General features: G+C 37.7%; 1 protein-coding gene across 1 annotated transcript; it reads left to right on the top strand.

Moving 5' to 3' along the window:
• Positions 1-3,482: 3,482 nt before the first annotated feature.
• Positions 3,483-16,059, top strand: LOC137398603 (E3 ubiquitin-protein ligase PPP1R11-like). Its single transcript, XM_068084770.1, has 3 exons — positions 3,483-3,617; positions 13,429-13,555; positions 15,801-16,059. The coding sequence occupies exons 1-3, from the start codon at positions 3,564-3,566 to the stop codon at positions 15,944-15,946; spliced, it is 327 nt and encodes a 108-aa protein (XP_067940871.1). The 5' UTR covers positions 3,483-3,563; the 3' UTR covers positions 15,947-16,059.
• Positions 16,060-19,205: the final 3,146 nt, after the last annotated feature.

Genomic DNA, 19,205 nt, shown 5'->3' with positions numbered 1-19,205 from the left:
TTCCTAGTTATATGGAAAGTTACTTCTTTTTGAACAAAAAGATAGCATGAAAAAACGCTGAACCATTACAGTCAATAAACTAAAATGAAGTACATTTCATTTTAGACTCAACTAATTTAACCCAAGAAGTCAATCAGTGTTCTTGTAGCAATTGTTTTTATATAAGCTGTGATTGATTGAAACAACACATTATGTAATTATGAAGCGAACCAACTTGATCGAAAAGGCTAGGTGGAGTGCTCACTACAAAATTGACTACAGAATTGCATTAAAGTCAATAAAAGAGACTGGTTGCCACGATTATACCTTTTGCGGTTCACTCACATATCTAGACAAAATCAAACAAAAAGGAGTTGGTAAGTATCTAGACAATATTCATAGATAGTTGTTGCACAAAAAAATGTTATAAAAAAATGAAGACAAAATTACAAAAAAATTAATAAAAACTCTACTTCTGAACACGTCTACATAAAATTCTAGAACATATTCGAGTCTGCACTCAAACTTTGACGGCCACCGCATAAAATCTTTCGCAGCATAGCAGCTTAATAAGTAAAAATTGAAAGCTTCGTGAAAATTTTAAAGATGAATCTAAAAGGTATAAAAGTATTTCTTAATTTAAGTTTGTAGTATTTATAATACCACATTCACCTCTGAAGTGGCAAGCATGCACCTCCAGTTAGATATTTCCAAGCGATTATAACAACAAAAACCTACTTGTCATTTTATCAAGGAAATCGGAAACAAGTACACTAAGTATGATGTCTAAACATTCTTTTGCAGACTTATTACAATACGCTTTGGAACGGTCAGGTTAAAACCATAGCAACTCTAGTGGCAGAGTACATTGCTGGCATGGGTGGTGTTGATTTAGCTGATCAGATGACCAGCATCTATGCTGCTGGGGAAAGAATGATAAAAAGCTTGAAAAATATTTTTCTATCTCTTCGACAGATCAATGATTAATCTATATGTTTAAATCTATGAGTTTGTCGTCTATCCAGTTACAGCGATTAAAATCTAGGAATGAGAAACCGAAATTGCTATATATATGTAGTTGAATAAAATAATAAAATGTTCCCAGGAGTATTTTATGGTCTACGGATATGATATTTCTGATTTGATTTTTCTCAGAACTCAGTACAAACAGCCTTGACATGAGAAATGCTGCTAAAAGGCTAATTTGAAAACTTTAATTGTAAACTAAAAAAACTAAAACAAAGGTGGCAAAAAATGGAGATTTAGCTCCAAAATCATACATAATAACATTCTACTTGTTTCAGTAGTGACAAAAGTCTACTGTTGTTAAATTGGCCCTGCATGCAGTCAAATGTAGAAACTGACAAACTTTAAGATTTAACAGAAGACATGATCTTTGACATAACTTACATAAGACCTGTAAGATTGCACTATAGTAGACACTAGTCTACTTCGAAAGAATTTGGTTAATTTGGGTTTGTACAATGATAGGTTTTTAGAGCTTCTGAATCACACTAGAACTACTTTTATTACGTTTATAATTGTTGAAGGAGATGCAGCTCAGTTGACTAATTATAATTCCGATGACTAGATATATTTATAGTCACCATGTATCGACTAAAGGTTAGTATTGCGATATACATCTTGTACTAAGGCCTTGCCCAAAAAGTCTGATATTTTCTATCTATCTATCTATCTCGATAAAATATCTCTTGTGGCCCGATAAGCCTTTAGAGATAAGATGCGACTATAACGATAAAAGAGATCAGATATTCTTGTAAAATCGAGAGTTAAATAAAATCTGCTATTGAGCTTGTTCCATATATATATCAAAACTTCATGACTCGGTTAAAAAATGAGAACTTCATGGCATCTGTATTAATAGTGTGCCTAATATTAGACCCACAGGTAAAATAGGCGGAGTTGCACAGTGTAAACTTTTTAAAATCGACCATAAGGTCTTGATTTAAAATTTTCAGTAAAGTGTTTTTATCCTTAGTGCATCTCCTCTCTTCAAGAGTGTGCCAAGACATGTTTTCCATTGAAGATGTAATACTGTCATACTTCCTAAAACCGTTTGCCCATCTGAACGCTCTTCTGTTTATGGCTTCTAAATCCCTAATGATGTACATAAAATGTGGATTCCACACCTCTGAAGCATACTCCAGTAAAGGACGACATACACTAAAATAAGCCGTTCTCTTAACAGCATGGGAAGTTCCTTTGAGAGTTCGCATAAGCATGTAAAGGGTGGCATTAGCCTTACGCATAATAAAATTTATATGATCACTAAAATTGAGCGATTTAGAAACCTGTATGCCCAGGTATACAAAGGAATGGGATGAAGTAAGCGGAGTGCCTCCATAACTGTATGTATGCAAAAATTTAACCGGCTCCATTGACGTGGATGTGCATTTAGCTACATTAAATTTTAGCTGCCAAGATCCGGCCCACGCAGCAACTCTGCTCAACTGGTCCTGCAATGCTTGGCTGTCGGACACGCAACTAACAGGCCTGTAAAGGATGGCATCATCGGCAAATAAGCGTATAGATGTTATACGCTTATTAGAGATGTTTTTAGTAGAGCTGCAGTAGAATTATTTGAAGCCTCCTTCAGCAAGAATATTTACCCTTGTTATATTAACTCCTACTACAGGAATAATTCCTTCTAAAGCCGATTACTCTAACCAATTTGTATTTTCATGTCTTAAATCCGTTCTAAAATGTTTCTAAGTATCCTGCAACGTTTACCAGCAGCTCCACTTTACCACGCCATAACTGTTGCTCGTCGAAATCCGTGAGAGGATTACCAACTAATTCACGTGAGTCAGCAACAACAACTTCATTAGCACCTTCAAACACACGTTCTGATATTTCAGCAATCCTTGTAACAAAACGTCTACCCTCATCTCTGCGCACAGGATTTCCGTTCTTTATGAAAGGTCTAATATTTTTAAATAAAAATAAGATGTTACACGCCCCAAATGATATAACATTTATTTTCATACGAGTAAAACAACGATGATCAAATAAAATGTATACAGTTGGCTATAGTTCAAGGAAAAAAGCAAAACAAATCGTCTAATAGAAGTACACGACGGTTCAGGTTGTGCAGCGCGCGATTAAGCTGCTTGCAAGTCGAAACGCCCATATGGTTAGCCTTAGAAACAAGTTAAATTGCCAGTCAAATTGACCTAAGTAAACTGGATGCAACTTTGGAAGCTTCCGAACTATTTTATGAGGGCCAACTAACGTCATGTAACGATTGCACCATATTTCTTTGTCAAGTGTAGCGCATCCGGTGCGCAAGTAGGTTGGCAATAATCCGCTCTATTCATATGTCGCCATTATGGTGCTATTCAACGACTCGGCTTTACCTAATGTACGTTTTGCAAACTACTCGCCAGACTAATTACATGTATATTTATGTAGATCCTAATTTTGTCGTCTAGGCGACTTGTCTTAAACGACTCGTACTACTTTCGACTTCACATCGATTACGAGATTCACAATGTTTGTTGCCCTGAGGTTAGTCAACCGTTGAAGCAAACCTCTATTAGTCCTCTCGCTACATTGCAATAAAAATGGCTACAAGCAACGCAACGTGCGGTTCTGATGTCGTAACGTTGACACAAACGGTATTTAGTTAAAGCCATTTATTTAATGGGTGCAATTTATTCTCATGATGAAATTTTGACTATTAGAGCTAAGTTGATTGGTAACATGAGATTGGCCAGATTTAATCAAATGAGCGTGACATTTTTTGACAGATAGAACAGGCAGAGTGGTTTAAACAGTTCTTTCTCACAAGTTAAGGTAGTAGCCTTGGGTGTTCCTCAAGGGTAGGTCCATGGCCCCGCGCTATTTTTTACTGTATGTTAATGACATTAGCCATTCCCTGACTTCAACCTGTTATAAGTTGTGATAATTACCTAAATGTTGTCTGGTTAGTTGATGATGAAACCTAATGGCTGGCCAGCCCTGAACTATCTAGATGATGTCAATCGTTAAAGATTAAAGTTACAGTCGTAATTTATTTAGCGTTCTAGCATTTCATCAGATCCTCAGGAAGTGCTATTCTTGGTTGCATCATGGGAAGTTCTTGTAGCATCATGGGAAGAAGGGTAGACAACTCTTATCCAGACTGATTATCAATTACTAATTAATAAAGATATGATAACTCTAACAATATACAACATCCTTCCTTTCCTCGGAAGTTTAGATCCAAAACATAAAGTCTTTAAACGATTAACAATTAATACAAAGAACAATATATACAGTTAAAGTAGCAGCTGGGACAGCTGCTAATACGTTTTGTAGGAGTCTCACTTTGAAGGAAGCTTGCCACGATTGCTACGTGCACTTGTTCGTTGCGTTGACTTTGGAGTGTCTTGCTTCTTCGGTGTGCTACCGGGAGCTAAGTCTTGTGATTCATCAGGAATAGCTCGTTCATTCATGGTTGTCATTTCATCTGTTTCATCGGGTATACTTTGGACTGGCCTGATATGGGTTCTAGTTCTACGAAGGTGTGATGTGCCAGTGTCTACCATATAAGACCGTGGATGTGGTGTTTTACCTAACACTTGTCCTCTGCTCCATTCATTTTCGTCATCTGTTCTGATGACTACCTCTTCTCCTTTATGTAAAGGAAGCAAGTCTCTAGCCTGTCTATCACTGCTTAACTTTTGACTTCTTTGTCTCTCTGATAGCAAGGGATATGCGTCAGGAATCAATGGTTTTAAGGTCCTTCTAGTGTAAGGCAATGGACCGCGAATACATCTGTTAAAGAGCATTTCAGATGGACTGAAAGGTAGACCTTGGACTGGAGTTTGTCGGTAGGCTAACAATGATTGATAAATGTCCGACTTAGATTCATCAGCAGCCTTTTTCAAGAACTGCTTAACTGTTTGAACGTATCTTTCGGCCATACCGTTGGATTTGGGATAACGTGGACTAGAAGTTGTAATGTTAAAGCCCCATTCGGATGCAAACTGACGTAGAGCCATACTACCAAAAGGCATGTTGTCTGCAACTACATCAATAGGTACCCCATGAACAGCAAATATACTTTTTAATGCTAGTGTGACATCTTTGGCAGTCTTCCCCTTGATGATCCTTAGTTTTGGATAATGAGAATAAAAGTCCACCACTAGTAAGTAGCTGTTGTTTTTAAACTCTAGTATGTCCATTCCAACTTTATTCCATGGTAACTTAGGTACTTCATGTGGTAGCAACGGCATTTTCTGTTGTCTATTAGAAAATCTCAGGCATATAGGACACTCAGCTACAAGTTGCTTAATCTGTTGATTCATGCCAGGCCAGTACATGCTTTGTTTCGCTCTCTCGATGCATTTATCCATTCCCAAGTGTTCTGAGTGAAGCTTCGTGAGGTATGGACGTTGCTGAGACTTAGGGATCACTAGACGCTCACCTCTGTAAATCAATCCATCACTGAGATATAACTTATCACGTACACCCCAATATGGCTGTAACTCAATTGGAACCTGTTTTTTTACAGCCCAACACCAACCACTTAGAATTGCCGATGTTAGGAGTTTCATGGTATCATCCATGGCATAATGCATCTTTATTTCTTCTTTGGCGGACTCTTCTAACTGGAGTGAGTGAATCATGACAACATCATCTTCAATGTTATCGCTGATGCCCTCGAAATATGCCCGTGACAGAGTGTCAGCTAAGTATAGATATTTGCCAGGCACGTAGTGGATCTTTTCAATTCTGTATCTTTGTAATCTTACAAGAAGTCTCTGTAGTCTAGGTGATGCTTTGCAAAAGTGGTTTCTGAACAATGGAGACCAGAGGTTGGTGATCTGTCTGAACATCAATTCCACGTCCATAAGTATAAGTGTTAAATTTTTCACACCCATATACTATAGCTAGTAACTCTTTATCAATTTGTGGATAGCCCTCTTCAGTCTTAGTTAGAGCCCGTGAGGCATAAGCTACTGGTTGATTCGCTTGAAGCAAAACTGCTCCTAGACCAGCCTGAGAAGCATCTACTTGCAAAACAATGTCTTTCTCCGTGTCAAAATACTTCAGAACTGGTTCATTAGTTAGAACAGCTTTTATTTTAGTCATAGCCTCTTCTTGTTGATTGCCCCATACCCATGGAGTATCTTTCTTTAGTAGGTCTCTAATTGGTTGAGTTTCCTTTGATATATTTGGAATATATCCTCTAAGAAAATTAAGTGATCTCATGAGCCTTTGAATTCCTTGTCGGTCTACTGGGTTTGGCATCTGCTTGATTGCTCTGACCTTTTCTGGATCAGGTTTTAGCCCATGCTTGGACACAATGTGGCCCAAATAGTTAACTTCCGACTGATTATGTTGAATTTTGTCCTTGTTAAATTTAATGTTGTTCTCTCTTGCCCGTTGTAGCAATCTTCTGAGTTTTCTATCATGATCTTCTTGGTCTGTACCAGCAATAATCAAGTCATCAAAATAGATGCAAACATCAAGGCCACCAAATACTTCTTCGACTCTCTTTTCAAATACCTCTGCACTAGAGTTAATCCCAAAGGGTAGACGCTTGTAGCAGTACCTGCCAAATGGCGTATTGAAAGTTGTAAGTAGCTGTGATTGGCGATCAAGTGGAACATGCCAGTATCCTGCTTTCATGTCTACAATGGTGAAAACAGATTTTCCTGTGAACTTGAATGATATGTTTTCTAGCGTTGGAATATGATGATGCTCACGAAGAATCGCTTTATTTAACTCTTTTGGATCTAGACATATTCTGACACTGCCATCTCGTTTCTCTACCACCACCATACTGTTTACCCATGGTGTTGGTTGGTCAACTTTGGCAATTATGTCATTGGCTTCCATTTTGTCTAGCTCAGCTTTCACTTTGTCTACCATACTCAGAGGTATGCGTCTTGCTCTGTTGATAACTGGTTTCACTTCAGAATTTACCCTAATAGTATGTTCTTTTTCGAGACAGCCCATTCCCTGAAAACAATCTGCATACTCCTCTAAAATGGCTTGATTGTTAACACTGTCAATTCTCTTGACTATATTCAGTTCCACACATGCTTGAAGGCCTAATATTGGTACAACATCCTCGTCAACGAGCTCAAATACGAGTTCATTTTCTGTTTGAGTCAAAGACATAAAAACATACCATTCATACAGTAGGTTTCTCCTCGGGTTGAAGTAACCTTCAAATTTTGCCAAGACATCAGGAAGGCGAGTCCTAACTTCAGGTGGCTCTGCCTCCTCATCAAATTCAAATTGATCTAATATTTCCACAGCATCTTCACCAATGCAATGTCGTAGTATAGCTATTTGTCTCCTCCATATTGCATTATTTGCCGGTGGCCAAGCCCCATTTTCATCAGCAGGCCCAGCAATGAGGTTTATTGCATCCAAATAATTTTCAAAATTCCTCCTCCATTTCCTCCAGTTTTCTGCCAAATTTCCATCCATGCACAGCTCAGCCGGTGAGGTTAATCCAAAACCATCCATAGCAACACACAAGCAGTACACAGAAATTGGGAAACAAATAAGAAGCAGGCCTAATCAGCTGATATTCAAAAAATATTACTTGGCTGGGTTCTCATCAATCAGCAAATCTTGATGTATTTTGCTGCCACCATGTTATAAGTTGTGATAATTACCTAAATGTTGTCATGTTAGTTGATGATAAAACCTAATGGCTGGCCAGCCCTGAACTATCTAGATTATGTCAATCGTTAAAGATTAAAGTTACAGTCGTAATTTATTTAGCGTTCTAGCATTTCATCAGATCCTCAGGAAGTGCTATTCTTGGTTGCATCATGGGAAGGTCTTGTAGCATCATGGGAAGAAGGGTAGACAACTCTTATCCAGACTGATTATCAATTACTAATTAATAAAGATATGATAACTCTAACAATATACAACGCAACCATTCGCCTATATGCCGATGATGCATTGTTGCATCATCCAGTTACCAGTACCGTTTCTGTTTAAGTCTTTCAAGAAGATTTGGATATCTTGGAAAAGTGAACTGAAAAATGGGAAACGTTTTTTAATTCATCTAAGTGTTCTGTTATAATTTTTGGAACTTCACAGATTGTTGGTTTTCGTAGTGCACAGTATAAACTAAACAATGTGGTTGTAAATTGTGTTAATGGTATCAAGTGTTTAGTAGTTTTTATAACCAATGATTTTAACTGCAGTTAGCACATCTATAAGAAAACACTCAGAAGCGATGCAGGTTATGGGCATGCTCAGACGTAATCTTTCGACACAACCACCTAAAATAAGGCTGCTGGCATATAAAACTCTGTCGGCCCAAAATTAAATTTGCATCAGAGGTGTGGGACCCTAGTCTGAAATCTCTTATTCAATTACTTGAGATGATACAAAACAAGGCTGCTTGTTTTGTTAGTGGTATGAAGGGGAGGGAGGGTGTGTTATAATGTGGTGTTTCCTCAAGGTGGTTTTATTGTATGAATGTTGACAAGGACAATTCAAGACGACTGCTCAGCTAGGCTGCTTGATCAGTACTGATGAGTCATAAAGATAGCACCAGCTGGACCACCCATAACATAGCTTCAAGGTCACACACACTTAGTGCACATATAACACACTCCTTTTTGGGAGGACAGTAAAACAAAACTTAAAATGTCAGTGAATACAAAAGCATAAAAATAGAAAATATTTATAATAGAGTTTGGAATTGAGTTAACTGAAATGTATGTCGGTGGATGCAGCTTACTAAGCAAGGTTAGTGTTACATGCTCAATTTTTTAAAATTAGTTATCTGGCTGGGGGTACCTCACTGGTGGTTTGGATATGCGACCTGACCTAGTTGTGTGCGTTTGCGCAGATGGAAGTGACTGATAAATACTATTGGGCTGGTGGGCGGGGTGTGAAGACTGAGGTATCTGATGAGGTTAAAGGTTGTGTGGCCTCTGTCATTGTGGTCTACACCTTGTGCCGGTCTATGTTCCACTGCCATAAAATTACGCATGGTTCTATTATCTAAATGCGAAGATTGCAGGGTTGTTGGGGCTTCCTTGTATGGCCTCAAGAGTTTTATGTTCCTTCTAAAAACTCTACCCTTGCCGATATCCACATAAAAGCTCCTGGGTGTCTCTGCTCTCCGGATGATCACACCATCTACCCAATGCCGATGGCCTAGTTGGCACCAAACTCTCATGCCTACACACATCTCAATAGGCCGCCTAGCAGGGCTTGTGTTGAACATATCTTGAGACTGGCACTCTCTGAAAGCTTTCTTAATGAGGTTAAGATTTACTTTCTGAAGTTTGTGTTTTTGAGGCATGAACTGAAGATGGTTTCTCAGGTTTCTTGACTGTAATAGAACTGAAGGTGATGGTAATTTACCCCCCAGCAGTGTAGATCAAAGGGAGGCTAAGACATCAAACAATGTTTGATTTGACTCATGGGCCTTTTTCAGGCTGCTCTTGATAGTTTGATTCATTCTTTCAGCAAAGCCGTTAGAACGAGAGTAATACGAACTAGATGTGATGTGCGGTATCTCAAGTTCTTTTAGAAACTGTTCAAATTCAAATGATGTAAAATACGAAGCATTATCAGTAACTAGGACCTCAGGTCAACCAAAGTCAAAGAACTGCCTACGCAGTATCTCGACAATGTTACTTGATTTTGCACTCTTCAGCTCGCAGCAGGTAGGCCATTTGGAATATCTGTCTACCGTGACTAGATACTCCTTGCCAGCTAAGTGAAAAACATCTATGCTTACTGATTGCATTGGATACTGCAGTATGTCATATGGTTTGTAAGCACATTGTTCATTTACTCTAACATTCTCCTGGCATGTTGCACAACTCAACACTACATCCTGTATCTGCCCCTGATAACCTGGCCAGTACACAGAATTTTTGGCTTTCTCTATGCACTTACTAGCCCCTAAAAGTCCTATGTGAATAATATATATTACCTGCTTGCGTATAGACACAGGGATGACTATTTGACTGTTCTAAGTGTCAGACCGTCATGTGTCGTCAAATCATATCTCGCTGCCCAAAATGGTTTCAGTGGTTCAATGCACTTGCTCCTCTTAGCTGGCCAGCCATTTCGTATGTAGCAGCTAAGGATTTGTAGAGTGCTGTCTGATTGCAATGTGCGAAGAAGCCGGTCTTTGAACGTTGGGTTTCGAAGGTCACCACTTGTGACTGAATGAACTTGTTCTTTATTTAGTGAGCTTAGAGCTTCTGCATCTTCACATAAATCTGCCAAAAAGGCACGCGACAGTTCTCACGGCTGCAAGAACTAGAGCTTTCCTTGGTTTATGCGCAGGTGTGTAATCATATAATTGATGTGTAGTCTCATTCTCAATAATCTGGGACTGATATCATCAAGACCCTTATTCATGATTCCTATGAGTGGAAGATGATCCGTTTCCACCACTACATGTTGACCATATATATATTAAATGGAATCTTTGTAAGCCAAACTGAACTGTTAGATATTCTTTTTCGATTTGAGCATACTTTTTCTGAGTGTCTGTCGGTGTGCAGCTAGCAAACTCAATTGGCTGCCCATTATGCATTATCACTGTACCCATGCCAAACTGACTAGAGGCCACAGATAATACAATAGGCAGGTCTGGATCAAACATTCGCAATGCTGGAGTGGATGTCACCACAGCCTTCAGTTGTGCCCAGGACTCGTCATGTGTGCCTGACCATGACCAAGTCGCTTTTTTTTGTTAGTTTTCTCAGCAGTGTGATTATGTCTGACAAATTAGGGCAAAACTTGGAGAGATATGTTGCCATTCCTAGCCATCTACGAACATCTTCCACATTTTGTGGTTGAGGCATGTCAATGACTGGTTTGATCTTAGCTGGATCAGGCTTGATGACCCCATCCCCAATTATGTGACCTAGATATTTGGTGTGCTTTTGTCTGGATGTACACTTTGACTCATTTAATCGGTGGTTTTTTTTTCGGCACCTCTTTAGCACTGATTTAAGGATTGCGTCATGTTCAGCCATTGTGGGTGCATGAATCAAGGGGTCATCGACATAGCACTAAACACCTTTTATATCCTCAAATAGTTCAGATATCTCTGGTCTTGAAGAAATACCATATGGTAACCTTAAAAACCTGTATCTACCGAAGGGAGTGGCAAATGTAGTGAGTAGGCTACTATCTTCATCTAGCTCCAACTGTAAGAAGCCAGATGTAACGTCTAATGTTGTGAATACCCGCGATTTAAATAGTTTGGCAAATATTTCTGATGCCTTTGGTAGTGCAAAATGTTCACGCCGTAATCATTTATTCAACTGGATAGGATCTAGACAAATTCTAAGTGAGCCATTTGGTTTTAATACACTTACAATAGGGTGAACCCGATCTGTGGCCTGTTTCACTTTGGCTATAATGCCCTGAGATTCCATTTTTTGAAGAGTGTCCTTCAACTTATCACGCAATCTAAAGGGAACCCTTCTGGCACTTTGAATTACTGGTTTAGCATTTTTTTTCAGCTGCAAGGCATGTTTGCATGGGAGGCACCCCAAACTACTGAACACATGTGGGTAAGCTTTAGCAAGGTCATCGCTGACTGTATTTGAGACATTGACCAAACACAATTCCATTGCACTTGGTAATCCTAACAAGGTCTTCTGACCAGCACCTGATGACACTATTACAAAATCTAGTGGTACAAAACGATCTCTAACACCCACCAACAATGTTACTTTACCTAGTACATCTAGTTCATGGTTGCTAAATGAAACTAGTGACTTGCCATACTTTTGTAGAGGTGTATGCACCGATAAAGAGTCAAATATCCCTTTAGGCATGACATTGCATGAAGCTCCAGTGTCAACTTTGAAATGTAGCGGCTTTTCATTGCACCTTGCGGTGATGCACCATTCTCTTCGGCTCTTGTTGTTGTTCACAGTAAAAGTTATGTCATTCTGATCTCCACTGGTCTCTACTAGCTCATATGCAGCTTTGGCAGCAAACTTACGTTGTGGTGCCATACAAGCTATGCTGAAATGATTCATCCTGTGGTAATTTCGGCACTCTTTGCCGTATGCAGGGCATGCTCATTTAGGGTGACTCGACTTACAGTATTTACAGTTATTTACCCTGATGCCGTTCCTATTCTTGTGAGCTAGACGAGTCGGTTGTTGTACTGTATTAATATTAGCATTCTCTTGTCGGTCTTCACATTTGTAAGATAATGTTTGGTGGCTTCCGCCTCACTACACAGCTGTATAACTGTGTTCAAATCCGGATTGCCATCTAAATTGAATATATCCTCTCTGACTTCTGGTGAGTTAATGCCACATACAATCCTGTCTATCAGAGCACTATTTTGTTCATCAGCATGTATATTGCAAGTAGACAAGAGTTCGCGTAGTGCAGTTAAAAAATTGTCGAATGATTCATCTGGAAGCTGTGTTCTGTTATGAAACTTGTACTGTTCATAGATAGTTTTCACTTGTGGTGTAAAGTGCCGGGTGAATGCCTCCTTAACCTTTTCAACATCCTTGCGGTCTTCCTCAGGAAGATTGAAAGTTCGGAATATCTCTTGGCCCTGTGGTCCAAGTAGGGTTAACAGTATGGCTACTTGGATTTCTCCCTCTTTTGTTGACTTCTCTGTTGCTAGCATATACATGTAAAAGTTAAATTGTTCAAGCCATTTGTGCCAGCTTCTGCTAGTCTCACTGGGGTTGCCAGCATTAGATATAAAGCAACCTGGAGCGCGCAAACCACCCTCTGCCATTACTATCCAGCGGCGATAATCCACACTATATACTATAGACGTCCTGACACCATGTTATGATGTGGTGTTTCCTCAATGTGGTTTTATTGTGTGAATGTTGACAAGGATAATTCAAGACGACTGCTTAACTAGGCTGCTTGATCAGTACTGATGAGTCATAAAGATAACACCAGCTGGACCACCCATAACATAGCTTCAAGGTCACACATACTTAGTGCACATATAACAGGGCGTTACTCAAGAGAAGGAATTGTTGGGACTTGATTCATCACAGAATCCTAGGAAAATCAGAGGGTCAAGACCTTTCGTAACATAATGCAGTCGAAAACCACTCTTTCTGAGAACTAAATGGTTTTATTGAGCAGTGTTTTAATGATAAGCGTCCTGGTACCCGCGCAAAGTGTCAGGGCCAGCCAAGAGCTATCTCTTTTAACCAACATGTGTATTTTAACAGTTTTATACTAAAAACAACCAGAGATATGCAAATATTTTAGGTGACACTTGTGCGAGTCTGATGGTCTCCATTTCCACCTACGGGTGGTCTAGGGACTCTATCCTAGCTTGAACTTGGACATAGTGCTCTTTGGTAATTTCAAATTTGAGATTTATTATGTGCAGTTGCATTGGAGGCATGTATTTTACTAAAAATCTAGTCGTCAAATTTGGAAGGCTTTCGAAGGACATTCTCAGCTAATATAAGTTGTATATATTCCCAGTCCACAGTTCAACCTTCAGCACAGCAAGCTTGTACCCTCGTTCTTCGTAAGCCTAAAACCGAAAAAAAGATTAAATGGACGGAAGAGACTGTGGACAATGAAGACATGGGAAAGAAAAAGTCAAAATGCAAGTAGATTGTTGCAGTATAATTATGTATAGGCCAATCTATCTAGTTTATAAATAGGCCTAATACTACTTGACTCTTCTTACTTGCCAGTGAACATGATTTTTGCCAAATTCCTATTACAGTTGTTTTGATTAGTTGCATTCATCGTCTCCTCCTGACTTTTTATCAGATAGGTCAAGCTGTCGCATATATATATATATATATATATATATATATATATATATATATATATATATATATATATATATATATATGCGTGTGTTGAGTGTGATATATATGCGTGTGTATATATATGCATTTGATATATATATAATACGTGTGATGAGATACTCATTAGACCTACCCTTTAATTTAAGTATTGTTGTCAAACTATAAACTTGTTCCACTTTTACTATAGCTTTTGTTACTACAAGGTTAGTTATTCACCTTGTATTAGTCCTTATAATGATTATTCATGGCAGTCAGTGGACAGAAAAAGTCAATAGCTATGCATACCACCATGAAATTATATACATTCAACCACTATTCTTAATGTTACTCCAAATCGGTACTATTTGCTGATAAGTTGTTTGAAAGCTTTATTGGTCACCTGTAATGGTGTCACTGTTAACTGGAAAATACAGTATGGCTTGCTATTGCAGTGTGTCAGATGATTTTGAAATTAAGCCGAACTTTGTGTACTGGAGTAAGACATTGAAGCTTCTGAATTTAAATGTTGACTTGCAACAAAATTCACATTTCAGTTATTTGGTAACAAAAATTTCATCATGTCTTACTCTGCTGTGTTGGAGGTTCAAAATATGTGGAAATATGGTTGCAAGCTCTTGACCAAAAAAAATGACCATAGATTGGAATCCCTTTGTTTTGATGACATATTCAACTCAATGGGGTTATTGTTTTGACATGTGATGCTATCACGTGAAGTGAAAGCCAAGCAAAGGCTCGATATAAAATGTCTTTTAGCATTAGTTTATTACAAACACTTCAGGTTCTACCGGAAAACCCTTATCAAATATAGATGCTCGCTACTTGACAGTTTTGTTTTAGCTTGGTCTAATCGTCTAGTCATAACCTGATCATGTGACCTAAATTTTCCACCAAATGGCGCAAATAATTTCTGCAGCATTTTTCGACCATACAGGTTATCAACAGGCTCCTGGTGTTTATCAGAGTATGATATGCACCCTTCGAGCTAAGGTTAAAAAGTTAAACTACTTTTAGGCTAGGTTTTGAGATATCAGTGTTCAAAGTGACAGCATTACAATGATAATAAAATAAACGCGCAAGGACAATAGGCTTTGTTTTATTGAATGCGTGAAGCTCATTAGTTTTGTGAAAATATTTCGCCGAATAAGGTTGCATGAAAGTGTAAACAGAATCCATCGTGTTCAACTATGTTACATTTCAGTCGTTTTGACAGGGATTCTAACCTATGCTCGTTTTTCTGATGGCTGCGATTAACTGTTTATTTTTTAGCTTTTAAGAGCTTGTAATCACATTTCCACATATTTGGCACCTACAATACAACAGAGTAAAACATGGTGAATCTTTTGATACCAAATAACTCTAATGTAAATTTAGTTCCAAGTTAACATCTAAAGAATACAGGTTATTATCATGAAATATTCAGTGTTACTTCGTTAGGAGTTTCGTTGAAAGTCTTGTTTTGGTGGAATTTTTCAAATGATAGATAAATTATAAACAAAAGTAAATAATGATAAATGACTAAAGTCAATGTCATAGACTAAAAAAATCATTTACATCACAGCATGTTGGCTGTCTAGATAGCGTTAGTTTTCAATTGTTTTACTCGCACTAAAGATGCCTTGGATAGGCTACTGAAATTTCCTGGACCAGGCTCCTGATACTAACTGCCAAATGATGAGTCTTGCAATCTATCACCGTCCATCATAATTTGGCAAGCATTCAACAGAGCCAATAATAGAGAGATCCAATTGTGAAGGTCATTCTTTGGTTAAGGTCACAGGTCAAGTGTAGTTGCCACTGCTTTTATTTAAAATACAATGTATACCATTAAATTACTGTCTCTATTAAAATCTTTTATTTATTAGACATTATATAGATTGTGTAAAAATTTTATTTTAGTTTGTGAAATTGAATTTTAAGGATATATTTCACTCAACTACATGTAGTTCATGTATCTATAAGAGGTTTTCCTACTCGACTTTTCACATACGATGATTCTGTACACTGTTGCTACTTGTTGTGTATACTTATGATCAGGCTGCTGCATCTACACCAAGCCGAAGCTATTTGGTGAGTCGTCTTCAGAATCGGAGTCGTCTGATGATGAAACAAACCACTGCAAAGGCCACAAGGGAAAATGTTACCAACACTCATCCGGTCCTCAGCAGGAACACAAACATTAGAAATCTCGCCATCCATTTCTGTCATTTTATGAAAGTGCAAGAAAGATAAATAATGAGATATATTTTATTTTTGAAGTTTTTTTATTTTTAATAAACATGATTCAGTGGCTGTATTTGTGGTACCCTAATTTTTGCCTGAGGAATGATGGAATATTTTAACAGCCACCCAGTTATCATCATGTATACTTGAATCATTGCACAAGACCTTATAAAAATTGATAAAATCTATGAGATTGAAATAGTAAAGATTTTCCATTTAAGACTACTAACTATTATATAAGAAAAAAAACACTTAGTTTGTGTAGCAACTTCCTGCTCTGTGTGAATCATTCAATGTACCTGCATCCGACCTTGTTATCCTCCTCAATATGTTATTTACATTGTGCCGAACCATCTTATACAATACAGTTCATATACACAAATTGTATCAGTACTAGAACTAACATGTCTGTATCTTCCATCTATAAATCTCAGGGTTTGTCTGTCATCACTGTTCATCTATAAAAATGAAAAATCCACTTTCCGCTGGAATTGAACTTAGTACCTCTAGGTTGCCAGACAACGTACCGTCCATTAAACTACGCAATTGACATGTGAAACCAGATAAATTGTGTGCATCATACTGGTTACACCTGCCAATCTTTAATGCAGATTGGTTTAAATAGCACGCTTCAGCTAAGACGCCTGAAGATCATGGTCTAGTGATAGGTCATGGCGTAATATTTTTCCTAATGCTCTAATATACATGTATATATACAGTCATACTTCAACTTACGAGCTTAATGCGTTCCGAGACTGAGCTCGTATGTCAATTTACTCGCATGTTGGTGCAATTTATTTATATATAAAACAATTAAATATATATTTATTGGTTCCATACTCTGGAAAATGCAAATAAAACACTCAAAACAAGATAGTGTAACAGAAAGAACATGTTGGTTATTGTCCTAACTTACCACTTGCTTTCAAAAAACAACAAATAGAAAATAATGCAAGGAAATGTGTTAAATTAAAATGTAAAATTAAATTCATACAATAGCAGCTAACGCTAGCATTTGCCAGGGAGGGAGATATAAGTGTTATCCTTCATTACAACAGTTGAATTTGATAAATTTGAATTTCATCAGTGTTACAAAACAAAATTAGCAGCAAACCTAAAAGCAAACGTTCATTTTTAACATGATGTAATTAAAATTTCTTCGGCATTCATAGTTGGAAGTTTCTTGCTAGTTAGCTAATTTTTCCTTTGTTTCGCTTTCACGACTAGCCGGGCGTTTTAAGATGAACCTATCTAAGGACGTTTGCCTTTGTCGCCCTTTCAACGTGTTGCGATTAGAACGAACACTAGTGTCGTCACAAAGGTTTATTGCACGACCACTAGCCAACTTGTCCGAATGTCTATTTTTTATAGTTTTGACAGATAGCACCGGCCTTTTCAAATAGCGTCGTTTCAGTTTCGCTGTCACCGGCCAATTGTTTATCTTTTATCCAATGCCTGAGCGGTCTCTCCATCAGCGTAGGTGAAGATCGCTGCGCCGTTTAGAAACTACGGTTAGTACTTTTGCGAGCTAAATGCCCTGATTATAATCCTTCTGTTTGGTAATTGTGAATGCATTTCTGTCATATTGCTGAGCTAGCTCAATCATGCATACACATTTCGCATATTTTTCATTAATTTTCCGTTTAATATCAATTGTTATCATTTGCTTTTTCTTTGCATTACGTATTTTTCATTTTACTGGCAAACTTTCGGTCTACGCACAGTACTTTTAGTTCACATAATTCTGCACTGAAAATCGCGCACAAACACGGTACAAAAGTATAACCTGTGCAGTTGAAATATACAGATTGATGCTGTTGTCATAAAAAACATCTGGCATACTTGGCAACTGACTCACGTGCTCGTATCTCAAACATGGCTCGTATGTTAGTGCTAAAACTTGCTTAAAAGCTGGCTCGTATCTCAAGTTTCTCGTACGTTGGAGCACTCGTAAGTTGAAGTACTACTGTATACATACATGTATATATAAATTAGTACTACTAACTAACATATAATATCGGAACTACTTCTAACATATACAGTATATATATTTCATGACTGCTAATAGAATTTATTGCATGAACAACTTGTGTACTGACACCACACAAACATGGTAAAACATGTGAAAAGATACCTTAAAGGTTGACTTGCAACAAAATTCACATTACAGTTATTCGCCATCAAAAGATTCACCATATTTTACTCTGTTGTGTTGTTGGTGCAACATATTTGGAAATGTGATTACAAGCTCAAAAACAAATAGTTAATCGCAGCCATCATGAAAACAGCGTAGATTGGAAATCCTTGCTAAAATGGGACCTAGTTGAACACGATGGCTTCTGTTTACATTTTCATGCAACTTCATTCGTCGAAATATTTTCACAATAATTATACTTCACGCATTCAATAAAACTATGTTTATTGCCCTTACGTGTCTGTTTCATCATCACTTTGAGCTCTGATATCTCAAAACCTACCACAAAAATTTGTTTATTTTTTAGCTTTAGTTCAAATGAATGCATATCATCCTCTGACAAACATGACGGGCCTGGTAGTCACCTGCAATAAACGAGAAATAGTCAGATGATCAAATTACGACTGGATGATTAGACTAAGCCGAAACAAAACTAGCGTAGCGAGCATCTATATTTGATACGGGCTTTTAGGTAGAAACCAAAGTGTTTTTCATAAACTACTGCTACAATACGATTTATATTGAGCCTTTTATTGGTCTTTCAATTTACGTGAGAACATCTTGCGACAAAACAATAACGTAATGTAATGTTATTTCTACGTCAGAGAAATAAACTGATTCCAATCTACGGCATTTTTGTGATGGTGTCGATTAACTGTTCATTTTTGAGGTTTAAGAGCTTGTAATCACATTTCCACATATTTGGCACTTACAACACAGCAGATTAAGACATGGCGAATATTTTGATACCAAATAACTGTAATGTGAATTTTGTTGCAAGTCAACCTTTAACACCAAAACAATGATTGACCTTTCCTATACATTTTCTACCCTGACACGATTTATAGAATAGAGTTTTGGAGCCATGCTGGCTCAGCAGAGTTGGAAGAGAATTTTTTATAACAGATAAACTCTGAAAGGATTATTTTAAAAATTAAAACAAAAGCATCAGTAATTATTAGCTTTTTTTCATTAGAAATAGTGAGTGCATGTGGGCTGCCAGGAACGGTGATGCTACAGGTACT

The sequence above is a fragment of the Watersipora subatra genome, chromosome 6 (assembly GCF_963576615.1).
Source record: "Watersipora subatra chromosome 6, tzWatSuba1.1, whole genome shotgun sequence".
NCBI lineage: Eukaryota > Metazoa > Bryozoa > Gymnolaemata > Cheilostomatida > Watersiporidae > Watersipora > Watersipora subatra.
The sequence above is the reverse complement of the archived record's forward strand: the minus strand, read 5'-3'. Positions and strand labels throughout refer to the sequence as shown.